Genomic DNA, 20,306 nt, shown 5'->3' with positions numbered 1-20,306 from the left:
ACAATAATAATAAAATAAATAAAATAAAATAAAATACCCCAAAATAGGGACACCTGTGTGGCTGTCAGTGATCTCAGGGCCATGGGCTCCAATCCCATAGCAGGTGCCATACTCAGCAAGGACTCTGCTTGAGATCCTCTCCCTTTCCCTCTCCCTCCCCCTCTAACCCTCTCCCTGCAAGCACACACTCTCTAAAAAATAAATACAATCTTTAAAAATAAATAAATAAAATATTCCATCAAGAATAAAATTTTAAGTGGCAGAAATCGAGGAAACAAGCAGGAAAGAATACTGATAAATGTTGAAGCTGGAAGGTGATTACATTACAGTTCATTATACATAGTATAATGAACTTTTATGTACTTTTAAAATTTCCTGTAACTTTTAATGTTACAAGTACTTTATTGTCAGTTAAACTGTTAATTTTTTAGCCACTTCTATAATCACTATTATTCCCTCATTTCCCACGTAGTTCCTCTGAAACTGTATTTCCACTTAATCCTTCAGTAGTTAGTTTAATAAGGGTCTTTGAATAGTAAACTCTCAGGCCCTGAATATTTAAAATGTCTTCATTACATCCTATCTCCAGTAGTTTAACTGCATATAGAATTCTTGGCTGCTGGTTATTTTCTGTTGGTACTGTAAAGATAATACTAACGCCAACTTTTGCGATCTGTGTGGCTGATGACAAATTTGTAAGTCTGTGATTTCTTTGTAAATAATCTTTCCTTCCTGCTAAATTTACCTTTCTCCATAATTTTAGTATAAGTCAGGGGTGACTTATTTTTGTCTTATTTTGATTTAAAAAATAAAAAGATTTAATCTTTAAATAAGATTAAAAATCTTAATATTTGAAGTAAAATTTTCATCTGTAGACTGTATTTCTAAACACAAGAAAATTCTCAACCATTATCTCAACAAATACTACTACTCCTGCCATTCACTCCATTCTCTATAAAATTCCTACATTGGTGGCTCTCAATCTTTTCAAGTCTCTTGACTGCTCATTATCTCTATGCTGTATTTTGGGGAAATTCCTTAGTGTATTACTATTGACTTACTCTTTTTGTAGGTCTAGCCTAAAAGTTGTCCTATTTCCTGACTCCCAACCCCTCCACAAATTTCTCTATTTCATCTAAAGACAATGTTGACAAGACACACCACTACCAGTAAAAAAGAAAGAGCATACTGTCAGTTAAACACTGACATGCCATGGATCATAAGATCCAACTTCAGAAATATTCAAATGTTCAACAAGGTGTGTTTTAGAAGCAATGAAATGTTTCTCATTTCTAGGATTTCTGATTGTTTCTTTTACATACCTACCCTTGTTTCACAACTTCTTTTCTAAAAGTGCTACATTTATCTCATTGATAATTACAAAAACATACTAATTTTAAATTAAACTCTTCAATAGATTGTTCTTTCCTTAATGACATAAATTCATTTCGAAATTGTTGATTTTATTAGCTATCTGTCATAGATTCTGCATTTATCATGTATTTTGGAATTTTGGTTTTCAGGCTTATCCTGAGTAAAATTTTTCTCTCTGTATCACATCTCCATGTCTGGAATTTCTGCAAGTACTTCCACTAAGTCTCTCTGGCCCCAGCACAGACCCAGGTCTTGCAATGGCTTTAAAGAAAATACTGAAGATACCACAAACCCAGACACTGAGCTAACAGTTCAGTGGTTCAGATCAGTTGAGATGCTGATCACAGACTGTGTTCCTGTCCTATTTTCTTGTGTCCTCTTCTCGTTTCTGTAAGTGTACAGCTTCATTTAAGCCATACCTTGGAGTAGCAGAGAGCAACATCACTCTTGGTTTTTTTTAAGCTCCCCTTTAACAAAAAAAGGAGCCCTACTTCAGCTTCATTTTAAGCAGTGAATCTGATCCTTGGCTCTTCCTCATGTGGGGTTACTTTTACCTTTTTAATAAATTATTAAATAAGATATAATTCCTGACCTAAGTACTCAGCAGGTATGTTCCTCCTATTAAAAAATATATCTAACTTAAAATTAAGCAGGTAAAGAAATAAATAGACAATAGAATTATATTAAAAAGCATATATGAGGGATCCCTGGGTGGCTCGGCGGTTTGGCGCCTGCCTTTTCCCCAGGGCATGATCCTGGAGACCCGGGATCGAGTCCCACATCAGGCTCCCTGTGTGGAGCCTGCTTCTCTCTCTGCCTGTGTCTCTGCCTCTCTTTCTGTGTCTCTCATGAATAAATAAATAAAACCTTTAAAAAAAAAAAACTTAAAAAAAAAGCATATATGACACCAAGTTTTATTCCTGAGATTAGAGATTTCCACTTTCTACATTAAAATTTCCAGATTTTTATTCTCCATACCAAACATGTATTATTTTATAAGCAGATAAAACAAACTTTAATAAAGTACATAATTATGGTAACACTAGAATGAACAAAAAACTATGGTTGGAGAAATCAGAATATAAATGATTTTCCCAAACTCTGAAATAAAAATTTAGGAGTTTCCAAAATTTAGTGAAAGACCATGGCATACATATACAGTGTACGGATTCCCAAATGAAGAGTTTAGAATTAGAACAAAGTACGGTATACTGTACAATACCCTAAATAAAATACCTAAATTACCTATTTATACCTAAATAAAAGGTCCTCCAATTATGTTTAATAATAAAACTTTAAGGTCTACATCCAACAATAGCTAGGCTGGTCCTCTATTTGTGTAAGAAGGCTAAAAGATTACTTTAAATCATCACAGATCACCGTCATTCCTTTTCTCCCATTCTTTCTTTAGCTCTAAAAAGACTGTATTTCCACCATACATTCTACTCTTCAAGCAGCAGGTTTGGCCTTTTAGCAATATATGTACATTCCTGTAATCAGCCAGTTCTAACATGTGATTCCTTAGACAAAACCAAAAACCATTACCTTTATTTTGTTAGAATCTCCAATAAAAATGTTCCAGAATACATTCCCTCCACTTACCATGAAAAAAATACCTAAGACCAGTATCTTTCTCTAAAAAATGAAAAAACAAAAACAAAAACCCATATTGATGTAAATTAAATAGAACTCCTAATCAGCATGGTACAGAAAAACAACAACCAAAAAACAAAACCCCAAAACCCCAAAGGCTGTTGCAAAAGCCTTGGGCCAGTTTCCTTCCCTACCCAAACGTTAGAATAGTAACAGGATTATTCCAAGAGAGAATTACATTAGATGATATATCTGATATATCTAAAAACACCTAAACAGTAGCTGACACATCTCTCTCCTTTTTGTCCTTAAATACTTGAACTATAAAGGTTTTAAAAATCCAGCTTTTTGTAATGCTTCCATTCTCTTAATTTTAAAAAGCACAGCTACCAATTAGTCTACAACTATGTAGTTTTCCAAAGGTAATGGGAAATTCCAAACGAGGTTTTTTGCCCTAAAGAAGTGATGATTTCCATAGGCCTTTCTTCCTACCTCAAAGACCTGACCAAATTTTAAATATACCAAGTCTTTTTTTTTTTTTAAGATTTTATTTACTGATTGGTGAGAGAGACAGAGAGAGGCAGAGACATAGGCAGGAGAAGCAGGCCCCCTGCGGGGAGCCCAATGTGGGACTCGATCCCAGGACCCCCGGGTCACCGCCAGAGCCAAAGGCAGATGCTCAACCCCTGAGCCACCCAGGTGCCCTAAATATGCCCATTCATTCATTCACTCATTAATAAATAAATAAATAATAAACCCAGTCTTAATAAATTTGTACTTCTAAAAAGACAAAATCTGGAAGAAGATTAAAATTTGAGAGACTGTAAGTCTTGGTTTGAACTTTGGGGAAATTTTCTGAAATTTTCTGACTAGAAAATCTTTGGGAAGATACATAAATCCATACTTTGTCTCTTCCCACCCATTTTCAAATACAAAGCAATGGCAGACAAAGTAAAACTTCAAAATCAGTAGTTCTCCAAAACAGCATACATTTCTCACTAAAAAAGAAACAAAATTATAAGCAGTGAATGGGCTTCCAAGGAAAATGGGGGTCCGGTTTCTGAGGGATAAGAGGCACTAACCATACCTATCACCACCAGGAGAGGTCCAGACTCAGACTCACTACACTGCCTTAAACAAGCCGAAGCAGAGGTCACTTTTGTTAAAGGGGAGCTTAAGAAAAAAAGTCAAAGAAACCCCAGTGTCCCAGTAAAAAATCTGTGTCTTCTCATTTATTATGACAATTGTTGCATCGTTTCCATACTTATCAAACACAAAAATTCAAACCAATGATGTAGTAAAAGTTTTAAGCATTTCCTGTGGGCATACAATGCTCTAACACAGACAAAAAAAAAAAAATTATTCTTATTTCCTGGTAAAACACATCCTAGAGTAATTTATCTTGCTTCTTGCCAATTCAAAAGACAGTACACCCAAGGGGCAGTTTTCCTATTACCAAATATTCCCCAAATTAAAATTTCCTGGATTTCATTGCTATATATGCTATTGTGTACTAAGGCAGCATTTATTCTCATTCTATTCTCATTCTCATTAACTTCTATTCTCTCAAATTTTCTCCTTATTCCTTTAAAATTGGGACAAAATTCATACTTAAGGGCCTTCTGGAGTGCTTCTTTATTTTACCCTTTCTTGCCACCATTCAATAAACATTTTTTAAAAGTCACTTTAGGGGCACCTGGATGGCACAGTGGGTTAAGTGCTGGACTCTTAAATTCGATGCAGGTCATAATCTCAGGGTCATGAGTTCGAGCCCCGACTTGCAGAGCCTGCTTAAGATTCTCCCTCTCCCTGTGCGCCACTCCCTCTCTCTCTAAAAAAACAAAGTTAAATTTGTAAAGTAAAATTTTTAAAAAATAAAAAGTCTATTTTGAATCTAATTCATACAATGTTGCTATTTTGATAGTATTTTAGAAATAAATCACTGTACTGAAGTATTGTGTGCTTTGTAACAATCTAATTCATAAATCTACCAAATCATAAATAAATCTCCTAAGGATTTTTTTAACACGTATAGTTCTCTCCACAACCTTAATTTTGTTCAAGATTTAAAAACTGGTTTCTAAAAATATTAGCTGTATCTTCAGAAGTCTATCATTCTATCAGCATTCTCAACCTTTTTGGTCTCAGAACTCCTTCTAAACTCTTAAGTACTACTGAGGGGTCTCCAAAAGCTTCTGTTCATGTAGATTATATATTTTACTATTTGCCATATTAAAAATTAGAGAAACCATAATTTTCTGTTTTCTTTAAAAATAAAAAATCCATTGCATGCTAACACAAATTAACATTTTATGAAAAACTATTATTTTCCAAAAATATAAACAAAAGCTTAATGAGAAGAGAGATAACGTTTTACATTTTTGCCAATCTCTTTAAAAATGTCTAGGTTAAAAGAAAACAAGTAGAGTCTATTTTGTTTCTGCATTGTTGGCAGCATGTGGTTTGGGATGAAGCATAGGATGAATATCTAGTCTTACAGAGCTATATTCCTGGAAATGAAGGATTAATTTGATTGCCTTCAGCCAAATATGGGTATTTTTTGATACCACTCCAACCGTGACAAGTGGCAGTTTCTAATAGGGCAGTTGCAGTGTAAGATCTGAAACCACATTGATAAATTTTCCATACACCTGTTATTGGTCTATCTCAAACTCTGGATGGATCTTTTTACCCCTACATGATTTTGTTATATGAACTGATATTTGATAATACTGGTTCACTGAGTTATCATACAGATCTTCTAAATGTTGACACATTTCTTTATAATAGAGTATCCCCCAAAATCCTATTTATTAGTATCACTATCCTCTCATCAGAAAACTATTTAATTATTAAAAGCTCTCAAGTGCATAGTAGTTTTAAGTTTTCCAAAATTTTAATTTTCACTGGAAAACCCAAATTTTATCATTGGTAGCAAATACTGTCAGGCTTTTTTCCTTTAAGTGATAGGTTCAAAAAAAATTTTTTTTTTTAGAAAATATATGCACTTAAGTACATGAATCTCTCAATAACTATAGTTTGTCAGTTGTTCAAGTAATAAGAGTCTTTCATGAAAATAGCATATAGTTCACCTTGCAACTCCTACAACTGCACAATCCAAAAAAAAAATTTTTTAGGACAATCATCTGATTATGGTATGCAGCAGAAATGCTTTTATTATAGCATATTTCCCATTTTGTCATGATGAATATTACAAAGACAAGCAGCAAGAACAGTAAATCAAAAATAAAATGATATTCCACTTCACACCCATTAGAATAACTTTAATCAAAAAGACAATTACAAGTGTTGGTAGGGATGTAGAGAAATTCGAACACTCAGTGGTGTAGTCTCTTTAGAAAAAGTTTGGCAGTCCTTCAAAACGTGAAACACAGTTACCATACAACCCAGCAATTTCACTCCTTAGTATATACCCCAAAGAAAAAAAGACATGTTCACACAAGAACTGTCCACAAATGATCACAAAGCATTATTCACAATAGCCAAAAAGTAGAAACACAGTCCCTTAACATGTAAATGAATAAAATGTGGTCTATCCATATTATTCAGCCACAAAAAAAGAAATAAAATACTGACAGACTATAATACAGATCAACCTTGAAAATATTATACTAGACAAAAAAAAAGACCCCACAGAATGTATTATTCCACTGATATGAAGTAACAGGCAAATCCAGAACATGCAAACCCAGAGACAGAAAGGAGATTAGTGGTTGCCAGGGGCTAAGGGGAGGAAATGAGGAGCGACTGCTGATGGGCAGGGTTTTTTTTGTGGGGTGATGAAAACATTCTAAAATTAGATAGTGGTGATAGCTGTACAAGTCCGTGACTATATAAAAAAAAAAAACCACTGAATTATATACTTTAAAGAGTGAATCTTATGGTATGCAAATTATATTTCAGTAAAGCTATTTTTTAAAAAAGGACATGCAGCACTCAAGCGTCGAGATTTAGTAAAAATAACTATTTTGACTGGTTCATCAAGGTCATTCTTTAGTGAAAATGCCATTTTTCTTTAACTACAAGTACACAGTCATGAAGAATACAACTAGTTGTACAGTTTGGTACCACATTTCATTTTTGCTAAGACACAAGGCATTTTTAGCCACCATCAGTGAAAATGTCAACACAATGAATAACTTTAGGATTAAGAAAAGTAGTTTAACATCAAGGACCTCTGAAAGGGTCTCAGGGATCCCCGAAGGGTCCACAGACCATGCTTTGATGATGGGTGCTCTATGCCGTGGCTTCAAAAGGCTCAAATGCAATTAAAGGTTTGCCAAGTACAGATCTGAGGCTTTAGAACAATTCTATTTTTCTAAGTATAGATGACAAATTTCTCTAAAGAAAAGGGATAATCTCTATGGTGAAGGAATTATTTCAATAAATTAAATTCAACTGTGCTAATGTTAAGAGTTTGGAATCTGATTCAGTGGAAGGTTATAACAGTAGTACAGTCACCACATGAACACAAATAAAAAGGAGGAATGTAAAACTAAGGATTTAGTGCATAACAAAACATTCAATAACATGTTATCTAAATGAACATCAAGGCAATGATGACATCATCTCTTTTAAAACTGTATTGTTTAGTTTCTCCCAACATTCAAAGAGTAGACTTCTGAAATTTCTATCCATACTATCAGTAACAACACATCTAGCAGAGTTAAATTTAATGCTCACTACACACTTGGAAGAATAAACTATCACAGAATCAAAGAATTTTAAATCTGGAAGGTACCCTAGATACAGTTAACTAGTTCAATAACCCCATATTACATAATGAGAAAACTGAGTTTGCAAGAGAAAAGGTAACCTGGCCACAATCACACAGCTAGCTAGTGGGTGAAACAACATAAACAGTCTTGGCTCCCAGTGCCATGTTTTTACCGTGCCATTCTGACTCCCCAACAAATATAATGCAAAAATATTTAACTCCCATCATAAGAAGCACAACCAAGACACCTTACCTGACAAATAAAAATTTTGTACTGCTAGACAATATCAATCAGATGTGAAAACAGATATAAAATTAAGAAAAAACTACAAACATAATTTATGGCATAAAGGAGAAATGAATCCTTGACTTCAAAATTTTCAATGAAGAACAATCTGGAAGACACTCTAATGTCTACTTTTCATTCAAACATAGGGAAATGTATCCTCACCTTTAAAGATAGCCAGATACTAAAAACACCTTAAAGCAAAAAACATCCCTATTTGTTAACAAAATCACTTATTTATGGCATGACATGACTTAAGACTCACCTGCAGGACTGTCAGCATTCTCTCCTGGGTGTAGCTGTATACCAGTAGAATCTATAGAGTTTACTGTGACTGTTTGTAGATTTGGCAACTGACCAGTGCTTAGACTAACTGGAGTTGAAGTCAAGGCTCCGCCTGCTGCAACTTGACCAAGCGTGAGTGTCTGAACAGGCGTCAAAGTTATTTGTTGGGCAGCAGTATTCTGTATTTGCAAATTCTGCAAGTTCTGGACCCCTTGTACTTGAAATGTTTGCCAAGTTATCTGTCCAGAAGGGGTCACTGTCTGTGCCTGAATTAAAAAGGTTCCAGGATTCAGCTGCAACTGAAGATTTTGCAAAGCCTGTTGTGATATATTTTGACCACTGGCTTGCACACCATGGATTGTCTGTGGTGTAATACCTTGCACAATTTGGGCTTGACTGGTTGGCTGCTGAGACTCTGGAAGTTGTAGATGTTGTACAACAGGCTGTGCTGTAGAAACCTGAATATTCTGAGCCTGTGTCTCTTCAGAAACAGGCGACTGGATATAATTTCCCTGAAGATCTGAAGAATGGACTTGCCCACTAGAAGTAGTCAAGCTATTTGTGTTCTGTTGTAATATGCCTGTACTATCTATAGTAACAGGCAACTGTGATGAAGAAGATGTTGGCACAAATAAATCTGTATCAGTATTAGTTTCATTAATATCAGGAGAAACCCGCTCACCAGTCCTTTCTGAATTGTCTGAACTATCCATAGCTTGTCCTGTGTTTATCAAATGTCCATCGGCATTAATGCCTGCAGTCATTGTCTGAGAACTGCCCGAGAGTCCCAAAGAATCTAGATCGACACTATTGATTGGTACAAAGGTAATATTTCCTGGCAGACCAAGAGGCACATTAGCAACTACTTGGGTTTGGCCAGGAAAAGATGAACCACCAATTGCAACTCCCTGAACCTGGACTTGACCAGTCTGTGGTATGAGATTCTGGATATTAGCAGGAGGTGTTCCAGAGGCAAGCAAGGTTTGATTAGAGCCAGGAATGATCTGAATTTGGCCACTTTCTTGATTTATACCCCCATTATCTGAAGAGCCTGTGAAACCGATCTGAACCTGCTGACCATCTGTTGACTGAATCTGTGGTATTACTTGATATTGAACATTGGACACTGTACCATTTGATGAATCTGATCCTGGTGCAACTGAAAATATTTGCTGATTCTGCAAATTCTGAAGGGGAAGGACATACTGCCCACTCGAAGTAGCAGCACTTGGAATCTGTACTAGATTACCAGCTTCATCTTTTATAGTTGTAGGTGTGGCTGACAAAACCTCCCATCGGTTTGGTGCTCCTCCTAACTGTGCAGAAGCCAAATCACCTGTCTGGATAAAGAAAACAAAAAAATGTTGTTATGTGATATATATTTGTGGCATACTTAAACCAGTCCTCAAAAAAAAAAAAAAAAAATCTAAAAACTGACAGAAATCTTACTACCTGAAATTAAAAGTTCTTTTAATAACATTAAGTTCTCTTAATAACAGTAGACTTCAAATACTGAAACAGTGCTATATAAACTACAAAAATCATTATTTTCAATTTTGTTAGTTACTGCAAAGATAACCAATGCTATCTGAGCAGAAAAAAGATTTCAGAGTATTCTATGTTTTACAAACTGGTCTTCTAATTCCTCAGCTATGATCGATCCCTAATCTATACAATTAAATCAATGAAAGTACAGTGGCTAGAAAAGATTAGGGACAGCTCAAACCAAACATTACCTCAAACACTGAAGAGTTCAAGAAACATATAACCTACTAAAATATATACATCACTAAATTATGTACATTATATTAGTGTACAAAAAAGAAACATAACTAATACATTATCAAGTCATCTAAGTTAGAAAAGGTAAGATTTGTGTATTATTGCTATAAACCTTAAGTCAAACTATTAAAGCCACTCATTTATGGCATGTATTATCATCCTCCAGGGCAAACCTTTGAGTAGGGCTATTTCACTAGCAGGCCATCAAATTCTTTACTCTTCCCATGAACTCCAAAAAAAAAAAAAAAAAATCTTAAAATTTTTTTATTTATTTTTGAGACCTTAAAAGTTTTTAACGAGGAAATATTATTGTCCTGTGGCCACACGGTAAAGTCATTCCATCTGGAAGGTTTTTCTAGAACCTAAAAGCTGGTGGATACAGACTATGGTTTTACCTACTTCTCTAGCTTTTCAGTAAAATGATAGACATATACAATGTGCATTCTGTGACGTGACCAAATTCTCAGTTATCATCCTCGTATTTTATGGATTAGGCAACACTGGAAAAACACCAACACAGGAAAGCAGAAAACAATAAAGTCTTACACATCAATGTTAAAGAGTAAAATTTTTTAGGGGAATAAAGTAATGCACACATTGGAACCATCCTTTTAATGCCAAGTACTATAATAGTGATTCATAAGATTGTACCATCTACTCCTTACAACAATCCTATAAGGTAGGTGTTATCACTATCCTCATTTCACAAATGAAAAAACTGAGAGACAAAATCACACAGGTTTCAAATGGTCAAGACAGGATTTAAAACCAGGCCAAGTCTAACTAACCCCAGAAGCCTGGCCTTTAATTCTATACGAAGCTTGTCTCTCACTAAGACCAAAGTGTCTCTCACAAAGACCCATACTAAGGTATGGGGAATGAGACCCTATATGAATTACTCATCCTCAAAATAAAGCCATTCCTATGCCACTTCCTTCTAGATCAATATATAATTTTCTGTGACGCTGTGTATCACTAGACAATTAAAACATAAGCATATGTAGCCCAGCATTCTCAACCTAGGACCCACACCTGGGCTTCAAGGGATCTGTGTGAATCCTCTAAATTAACACAGCAACTTTCTGAGAAACTGCAGTGGGGGGGGGGGGGGGCAGAGGAATAACCTAGGGTCTCATCATATTCTCAAAGAAAGTGTATGACCATATAAAAAGGTTAAGACATACACGGTTCTCTCAATATGAGCCACTCCACAAAATTTAATACAAATATTAGAGAACCAAAAGATTTTAAGAGTTAAACTGACTACCTAATTTTCATGCAGATGCATAGTTGAAAACCATTAATTTCAATGGATGAACCACAGTTTAATGATTCAAGACATTTGAGCATATTTGCCAAGTTGAAATAAGCATATAAGTAAGCTCATGAAATACACAATCTCTGTTTCAAATGGTTCTCAATTTATCCAAGCAGACATACACATACATGCTACTACTATGTGAATAGAATGCTTTTTGGGAACGTAGAAGACTGAAAAGAGAAAAAAAAAATTTTTTTTCACACAGATATTTTAAAGTAATCTTAGAATAAAATTTATTTTACCATAGACAGCTAGGAAATAGAGATCGAGGCACTAATAAAGGTATAAAACCAATGGTCACGGACAAAAAGAAACTAAAGAATATGTAGTTTGGAGTTCAATAGACGATCCAGAAAAGGCTCATATTCATAGAGAAAAGTAATGGGGAACAAGACTAGACATTTTTATCAAGGACTGTAGTTAATGGCTTTGTAGATCCTGCTAAGGAGTTTGGACTTTATCCTACAGATAGTAAATGAAAGCTATAAAAGGTTTTTAAGCAAGTGAGTGGTGCAATCAGGTCTGTGTTTTATAAAGATAAACTATGGCCCAGTGAAGGAGACTGAAAGAAAGGCGGAAGAGACTAAAGACAGATAAACTGTGGGACTCCGTACAAATGTGTAGGCTCGCACTAAAATCATCATCTATCAAATACTAACATTTAAACTTATCAAATTTAAATTACTAAAATGAAGACCAGTCATTAAAGCTGCATGTCATTCTTCAACTTTTATCTGGTATAAGAATTACAAGCCTAAGTTATCTTACCCAATATCTGAGTAAAGACTCATGTTTCATTTCAGTCTCTTGGCATTTTAAATAATCTAAAAATATTTACATCTATACTTTATACTGAAATCTACACTAAAGTATAATGTCTAAAACCCAATTTTTATTTTCCTAATAAGGTTGGTATTTACCTCTGGAGAACTGGCTGATGAATTTTTTCCTGACTAGCACTCGATTCACAGTATTCAACTTATACCAAAGAATAAAGTATCTCAGGTACAGATTATTTTCTAATACTGGCATTCTCTTGCTTTTCATTCTTTTTTTTTTTTAAATTTATTTATGATAGTCACAGAGAGAGAGAGAGAGAGAGAGAGAGAGAGAGAGAGAGAGGCGCAGAGACACAGGCAGAGGGATAAGCAGGCTCCATGCACCGGGAGCCCGACGTGGGATTCGATCCCGGGTCTCCAGGATCGCGCTCTGGGCCAAAGGCAGGCGCCAAACCACTGCGCCACCCAGGGATCCCTTGCTTTTCATTCTTAAAGAAAAGTTAAATTTATGGTATCTGAAGTATTTCTTTACAAGATATTCAACCATCAGTGAACAGCTTTTTAGTAAAGAAATTCCTTGAAAATAAATACAGCTACTCAAATGACAAATCTGAGTAAGTACTACCCAAGGACCCCATCTACAGAAGTTAAATAAAAATAAACTATGGTACCACTTTTCCTAACAATGTAGGCCATTAATGGAAGGGAAATCCCCACACCTAAGACAGTATGATGTATTTGAACTTTTTTTTTTTTAATAAACCTTAGGTAAAATGCATATACAAGAAATACTTTTGAAGCACAAACCCAGAGGGCAGAAAAACAGCAACAAATAATTTAAGCAAAAAAGACAGGAAGCAAAAAGGATCTTTTTAATGAAATAAACTTACAGGTTTAAAAAATTTACTAAGTATTAAATTTTCAATGGAATTGGAGAGAAAACACTGAGTCAGAAAGTTATCAGACTTTCATGATTTTTAAGCTACCATTACACGCTGGGGGGAGGGGAGGATATTGCACTAGAAAAGAAAGAACTCAGAACGGACTTTCAGTCCCAGCTAGAACCCTGGAATTGTGTGTGATTTAGAGCAGAATTCAATTTTCTTATGTTAAAAATGTGAACATTATTACCTTACAGGGTCATAAGAACCAAAAGAAAGTGTTACGCTTTACAAATTATAAAGCACTATACAAAGGCACCTGGGTGGCTCAGGGGTTTAGCACCTGCCTTTGGCTCAGGTCGTGATCCTGGGGTCCTGGGATTGAGTTCCACATCAGGCTCCCCACATGGAGCCTGCTTCTCCCTCTACCTATGTGTCTGCCTCTGTGTGTGTGTATGTCTCTCTCATGAAGAAATAAAATCTAAAAAAAAAAAAAGGACTATACAATCCTAAGGTACCATTATGATTAGTAAAGATTACGAGGACAGAGGATGATTAGAACGCTTAGTATAATTCCTGACATAAAGATCCATACTTATTAAATGAACAGTTAAAATTATTTACTTTAGAATCATTACAAAGAAAATGATAGAACTAATCAATTAAACTGGCCTTGAGATATTGAGTCTTCTATGGAAAACTCTATACCAATTTTAAACCTACTTATCTCCATAATTCTACAATAAGGCCCCCAAATTTCCAAAATACAAAACCTTTACAAAGCCCATTCATTTGTAAGAGAAATTTCATTACCAGCATACCACTAAGAGAGATGAATTAGAAAATCGTCTCAGACCAAAGAAGAGTTGTAAAAATGTTTGATGGTAGGCTATTGGAAACACTACAGAAACAAAAGGAGATATAAAAACACATAAACCCAAGCAAGAACTAGTATTTGGTTTAGGTTTAAGATAACCCTCAAGCAAAATCTACCAGTGTCTGTCTCAGTAACTCTAATATTCTTAATAGACAACAAAAAACCATCTGATATGAAAGATGGCATTATCGTTAAAAGTTTTAACTAAAGGTACCCTTAAGTCTCCCTCTGTACATAAACATATAATCACATGATAAAAAGGACCAAAACCAGGAGTAGCCCTGGGACGTTGCTATAGTAATTCATTACAAGGGCATTCTCCAGTGCAACCAGGCATAAAAAAGGAGGGGGGGGGAGGGGCAGTTGACCGGGGGGGGGGGGGGGGGGGGGGGGGGGGGCCTATCTTCTCAGATAATACCTGTGTAAAGGAAAAGAAGAAAAATTCATAGTACTTATTGCATAGCATTTGGAAAGGATTATTAACTTCTTAGTTCCCACAAATAGCTTTTTGAAAGCCAGAAACAGGCAAGAGCAGAGTGTTACTGGAAACAAAAATAAGTGTGAAGCTAAGGTGGAAACAAACTAAGAACTACTCTCAGGCAAATACTCAAGTTCCTTAAAATATTCAAGGAACATGAAGAACTGAAACCAATTTCAAGTAAATAAAAACAATTATCCAATTAACTGATCACAATTTAAAGTACAAATGATATAAGCAAATTAATAATCCAGAAATTCACATCAATATAGATTGGACAAACGAATATTGCATAAAAGTCTACATCTTATATTTCCTGATTTATTACTAAAATTAACTATACAACTTCTAATAATGCAGTACAAAAAAGAGCCCTGCCATCAAACCAACTTTGGGAGTCCATGCTGTGGGACATTATAGGTGAGAATGGCTTATGATTAGAGCTATTCAGCACTGTACTGAGGATAACCATTCTTGGCCAGGATCCAGAAAGAACCTACATCATATTATAACATATTCTAAATTCAAAATACTTAAATCTTCAGTGCAGCTGACTGGCTTTTCAATGCCCTCCTACTATTAAAATACCAAACTAAACCGGCATAAAGTTGAATTTTATGTGTATATTTCTACTTGATTTTAAACTCAACGGTAACTTATAGGCAATATGGTACCCTGGGATTAGATCCTGGAACAGAAAATGGGCATTAGTGGGAGAAAAAAGTGAAATGAGAATAAAGCCTGTAGTTTAGGGATCCCTGGGTGGCGCAGCGGTTTGGCGCCTGCCTTTGGCCCAGGGCACGATCCTGGAGACCCGGGATCGAATCCCACGTCGGGCTCCCGGTGCATAGAGCCTGCTTCTCCCTCTGCCTGTGTCTCTGCCTCTCTCTCTCTCTCTCTCTCTCTCTCTCTCTCTCTGTCTGTGACTATCATAAATAAATAAAAGTTAAAAAAAAATTTTAAAAAAAAGCCTGTAGTTTAGTTAAAAATACAGTATTACTGCCAGTTTCTTAGTTTTGACAAAAGGACTATGGTTACGTGACCATTAGGGGAAGCTGGGTGAAGGGTATAAGGTAACTCTCAGTTCTATCTTTGCAACTTTTCTATAAATATAAAATTATTGCAAAATATTTTTTTAAAAAATCACAGCTACAAAAAAGCTCTCTACAAACCTCTCATGAGTCCCAGTAATTTTGAGTGATTACAGTAATATTATCTAAGCACATTTTTTAAATAGAAAAAAATGCCCATAAAAATTACTTAAATTCTCTTCCATTTTCTGAGATGTACATGTCTGAAATTCATTTTTAAACTGGAAAACTAATTTTCCCACTTGCTAAGGCAAACATATTCAAGCCAGTCTTACTAATTCCACTCAGTGAAAAATTTTATGCATGTGTACCAAACATACAAAGAAAAAAGTGCTCCTACTGATTCTAGTTCATGTTCATCTGGCGGGAAATGTGATGTCAGTAGAGATTTGGTAGCCGAGAGGAGGAGTTGAAGGAGGCATGGAAACAACCTCCGTACAAGTGTATGACCCCAGTAGGATAAGGAATAGAACACCAGAGACAGTGTTCTATTCCCAGGGCTGAGATTCACACATACAAGTACATGTACATATTTTTCACCCATAACTTCCTCCTTCATCTCTCCCCCTCCCCCATCAGTGAGCTATATAAACTTGGTAAATGGCAGTTACAAGAAATTTTTTGTTCTAATTGAAAATATTGTAAAAGACAAGTAGAAGCAATCTGCTTTGTAATTTTACTTGTGCAGTGGTTTTTTGTTTTTTGGTTTTTTTAAGATAAACAGTCAATTTGTTTTGGCACTGTGGGGCTAGAGGGATAATTCATAAAAAAGGCTTATCAATCCCTAAGTTTGTCTAAAAGTAACAATGCCTCTCACAAACATAATTTTATGCTTTTACATTTTAATCAGCTTAAGAAAGCACAAAACCTAAAATACTTTTAAGACATTAAAACTATTCACATCCCTCTATAGTATAGTTTGAAGCACTAAAGTTACAAATACAGCATTTAACAGTATTTAAATATTGTATTTAACAATACAGCTTAACAGTAGCTTCACTTTTAGTGCCTAGACATACTAAGAATTTCCTGCAGACTATGCCAAATATCAGACTTTTTTGTCTACAGTGACCAATCAAAATAGTACTCCATAAATCAATTTCTATAATCCACCTCAAAAGAAACCAAGAATGACTGAGAGAGCTTTTTATTGTTTTAATCAGTGAACACATCTACACGTTTAACACGACAATTCAAACAGATAAAATTCACAATTAACAGTCTTAAAAATTGGGTCCAGTTAATTTGTATTAAGCCCTCCTACAACACACTGACCAGGTCCTCTTTCCTGCCCCCAGACAAACTAAAAACACTACAAACAGAATCCCACCACATCTTACCAGACCAGTAATCGTAATAAAAATGAAAATACAGCTTTGCCAACCAAATTCAACTGTAAGGGCAGTAGACGTTAACAGGCAGGTAAACACAATCCTTTCCATGTACTTTTGTCTCCAACGCTAGTATTTCATATTCAATTTCAAAAACCAAAGTACCATCTGAGTAATAACTTCACCAATTTCAACGGTCGCTAAGTGAATGTATGTTTCACTTACTCCACTTATGAAGAATTCCCGCAAATTTAAGTCGTCGTCTGCAAAAACTAAAATCCAACAACTTCGAATGGCCCCCCCCAAAAAACCACTCAGTGTTCACTGCTGCATTACAAAAGGGTCATCTCCAAAGAATAAACCTTCATGCCCCCCCCCGTTTTGAGGGGTTTTTTTTTGGGGGGGGGCGGGGGTCTTTTTAGCAATTTACGACTTAAATCACTTAAGATCTAGTTAAGTTCCAGCAGGAAAAGCCCCAGGTTCAAAAAAATACTAGAAACTAAAGACCCTGCCTTCTGTAGTTGATACTATCTATGGCCGATAGGGCTGTGCTTGAGAATTTTGCAGTGTGCAGCGAAGGAGTTTTTCGGCACTGATATGAATTGCTCCAACATCCATTTTGGAGTCCTCTACCCCCGCCCTCTCTGACTTCATTTTGTAGTGAATTCGGATCGAGGCGCCGCAGTGACAATTCAGAGAAAGCCTGGGCCGGCCTCCGATCCGCTCGGGCACGCCAAGGAGCCCGAGAGGGCGCCCCGGCCGCACCGCGGAAGGCGCGGGCCCGGGGAGGCCCGGCGGGCGGGAGGCCGGGCGGGAGGCCGGGCGGGAGGCCGGGCGGGAGGCCGGGCGGGCCCGGGATGGCGGGCGCAGGGCCTCGGCGGGGGCGGGCCGCGCGCGCGAGACTTACCGCTCCGGCGGCGGCGGCGGCGGCGGCGGCGGCGGCGGCGGGGGCCCCGGCTGCGGCAGCCGCCTCCTCCTCGTCGTCGCCCGGCGATGGCGGCCCTATCTTGCTGCAGGTAGCGGCCAGCAGGGCGAGCGGTGACGGCTGAGTGTCCTACCCCCGATGGGCGGGTTCAGAGAGGGAGACAGGGGGAGGGGGTGGCGGTTAGGGCCGGGCCGCCGCTCGCACAGGAAGTGCGCCTGGGTCCTCGCAGGCTGAGCCCGGGCCAGCGCCAGCCCGCGCTCTCCTCCTCCCTCCTCCTCCTCCTCCTCCCTCCTCCTCCGGCTCGGGCTCGCGTCCTCCCGCTCGCACGCACACCGGCTCCGCCGTCCGCCGTCCGCGGGAGGGAAGGCGGGCGGCGGGCTGCACGCCGGGCCCCCACCTTCCGCCCGGAACCCACCCCCGGGAGGGCGCACACGCTCACACTCGCGCGCGCACACACACACACACACACACACACACACACACACACACACACACACGCTCACAAAAAGGCGGCGGGCGGGGGAGCGCGGGCGGGGTCGGAGCGTTGGCGCCTCGGGCGGGCAGCTCCCGGGGCGGGGGGAGGGGAGGAGAGAGAGAGAGAGAGAGCGAGCGAGGCGCGGAGGGAGGGGAGAGGCGAGGGGAGGAGAAAGCGGCGCTGGGGGGAGCCGGGCCGGGGCTCAGCCGCTCCTCACCTGGGCCGCCGCCGCCGCCGCCGCCGCCGCCGCGCCGTTTCCGTGCTGCTGCTGCTGCTGCTGCTGCTGCTGCTGCAGATACTCGCCGTGGCCGCCGCCGCTGCCGCCGCCGCCGCCGCTGTCCACGTCCAAGGCAGCCATTTCCTCTTGTTTCACGGGCTTTTCGGGAGCTGCAGGCACAGCGCGGGGGGGGGGGTGGGGGTGGGGGTGGGGAGGAAGGCGGGTGGAGGAGAGGGAGGGGGCCCCGCGGGCCGCGGCGGAATTACTCGGAAAGCCCGGGCCGCGTCCCTTCCCCTCCCCCACCCGCCCCCCGGCGGCGGCGGCGGCGGCTCCCTCCTCCCCTCCCGCGGCTGCCCCCGCCCGCCGCTGCCTGTAACCCTCCTCCTCCTCCTCTTTCCCTCCTCCTCCTCCTCCCCGCGCTGCCCCTGCCCCCTCTCCTCTCCTCTCCTCCCCTTTCCCTCCGCGCCGCTCGCTCTCACTCGCGCTCGCTCCTCTCGCACCGTCAGTCACTCACACGCGCCCGCCCGCCGCCCGCGCCCGCACGCGGGGGGATGCGCTCCCGGCGGGCCCGGCCGCCCGCCCCGGGGCCCGGCGGGGACACGGCGCTGCTGGGGCTGCAGGGGGCACGCTGGCTGGCCGGGAGGGCAGGGAGGCGGCGGGGGAGTGCGGCTCTGCCTCTCACGGACACTCGTCGCACACACGGGCCGGGAGCCGGCGGCGGCCGCGGGCTGGCTGTGGTCGGCGGCGGCGGCGGCGGCAAGGGCTGCTCTCTCTCGGCTCTACGTACCGGTCATAGTGTGTTTAGGGCACCTCAGGCGGGGCTCCCCGCCGCCTTACACATGGTGAGGAGCGAAGGCGGCGGCGGCGGGAGAGGATGCGGGAAGCGGCGGCGGACACGGCCGGAGCGGTCCGGGGATTTTTTTTTCCTATTTTGATTGACTGTGCGGGAAACACAAAAGGTGGAGCCTCCAGCCCAAAAGGGGGGAAGAGGGTGACAGCCCGCCCGGAAGTCCCGCCTCTCTTCTCCGCGCCCATTCGCCGCCGCGCTCCCGGTCGGCCGCGCTCATTGGCCCGGATGCCCGTCCGTCGCGCGGCCAGCCGGCGCGCTTCCTGTTTGCCCCCGGGTGGAAGGGGAGAGACAATAAGCGGCCGCGGCGGCGCAGGTTCCCGAGAGCGGCCGCGGCTCCGCCGTTCCCCCGCGGCGCCCGCCTGGCTCGCCGGCCGCCGCGGTCAGGCCCGGGACGCAGGCCTCCTCCGCCTCGCGGGTGCCTGGAGCGGGGCCCGGCCGGGAGTCCAGCCCCGGCGGCCGCGGCTCCCCTCGACGCGTCCTCCATCCCGACGGCAGCCCGCGCCGATCTCCCCAGGGCCCCGCGCCCGCGGAGCCGCCGCTTCCCCGCGCTGCCCGGAGGCCGCCGCTCAGCCCCGGGGCTGCTCCTGCCGCCGCCGCCGCCGCCGCCGCCCGGCTCCGAGCAGAGCAGAGCAGAGCCCGCCCCGCGCGCCCGGGGGGAGGGAGCTGGCCGGGGGGAGACACCCCCTCCAGGAGGGGAGGCTGGAGGAGGACGCTCCCTCCGCACCGTCCGCCCTGCGCTTCCCAGCCGGAGCCGCCGCGCGCCCGGCCCGGCCCCGGGGCAGGCGAGTGCGCGAGGAGCCCGGGCTCGGCCCGCCCCAGTCCCCGGGGACAGCTCCGGCCCGGCCCGGCCCGGCCCGAGGCCCCGGAACCGGCCTTCGCGCTGTATTTATTTCACTTAATACGTGGCAAGTGCCTTGTTCAAAGGGCTACAATTTTTTTTTTTTTTTTAGATCCGCTCAAATCATTTTTGCTGCACCGAGGGGGGCACTTGGTGGGATGAGCACTGGGTGTTGTTCTATGTGT

At 41.1% G+C, this 20,306-nt stretch overlaps 1 protein-coding gene across 2 annotated transcripts in view; it reads right to left on the bottom strand.

Annotated features, from left to right (window-relative positions):
- Positions 1 to 19,395, bottom strand: part of SP3 (Sp3 transcription factor) — a 56,359-nt gene extending 36,964 nt beyond the window's left edge. Inside the window, exons 1-4 of one of the 2 annotated variants that reach the window (XM_055308121.1) lie at positions 19,221 to 19,395; positions 18,434 to 18,603; positions 17,724 to 17,870; positions 8,257 to 9,616 (exon numbers count right to left, since the gene is read on the bottom strand). In XM_055308121.1, the coding sequence (XP_055164096.1) occupies positions 8,257 to 9,616; positions 17,724 to 17,870; positions 18,434 to 18,603; positions 19,221 to 19,227 (1,684 nt within the window). In that variant the 5' untranslated portion in view covers positions 19,228 to 19,395. The remainder of the gene's footprint in view (positions 1 to 8,256; positions 9,617 to 17,723; positions 17,871 to 18,433; positions 18,604 to 19,220) is intronic. The other variant, XM_055308122.1, reaches the window with a different exon arrangement.
- Between the last annotated feature and the right edge of the window lie 911 nt (positions 19,396 to 20,306).

Source organism: Nyctereutes procyonoides, unplaced genomic scaffold (assembly GCF_905146905.1).
Source record: "Nyctereutes procyonoides isolate TBG_1078 unplaced genomic scaffold, NYPRO_anot_genome, whole genome shotgun sequence".
Classification (NCBI taxonomy): domain Eukaryota; kingdom Metazoa; phylum Chordata; class Mammalia; order Carnivora; family Canidae; genus Nyctereutes; species Nyctereutes procyonoides.
Note: the sequence above shows the minus strand (reverse complement) of the source record. Positions and strands in the feature narration are given on the sequence as shown.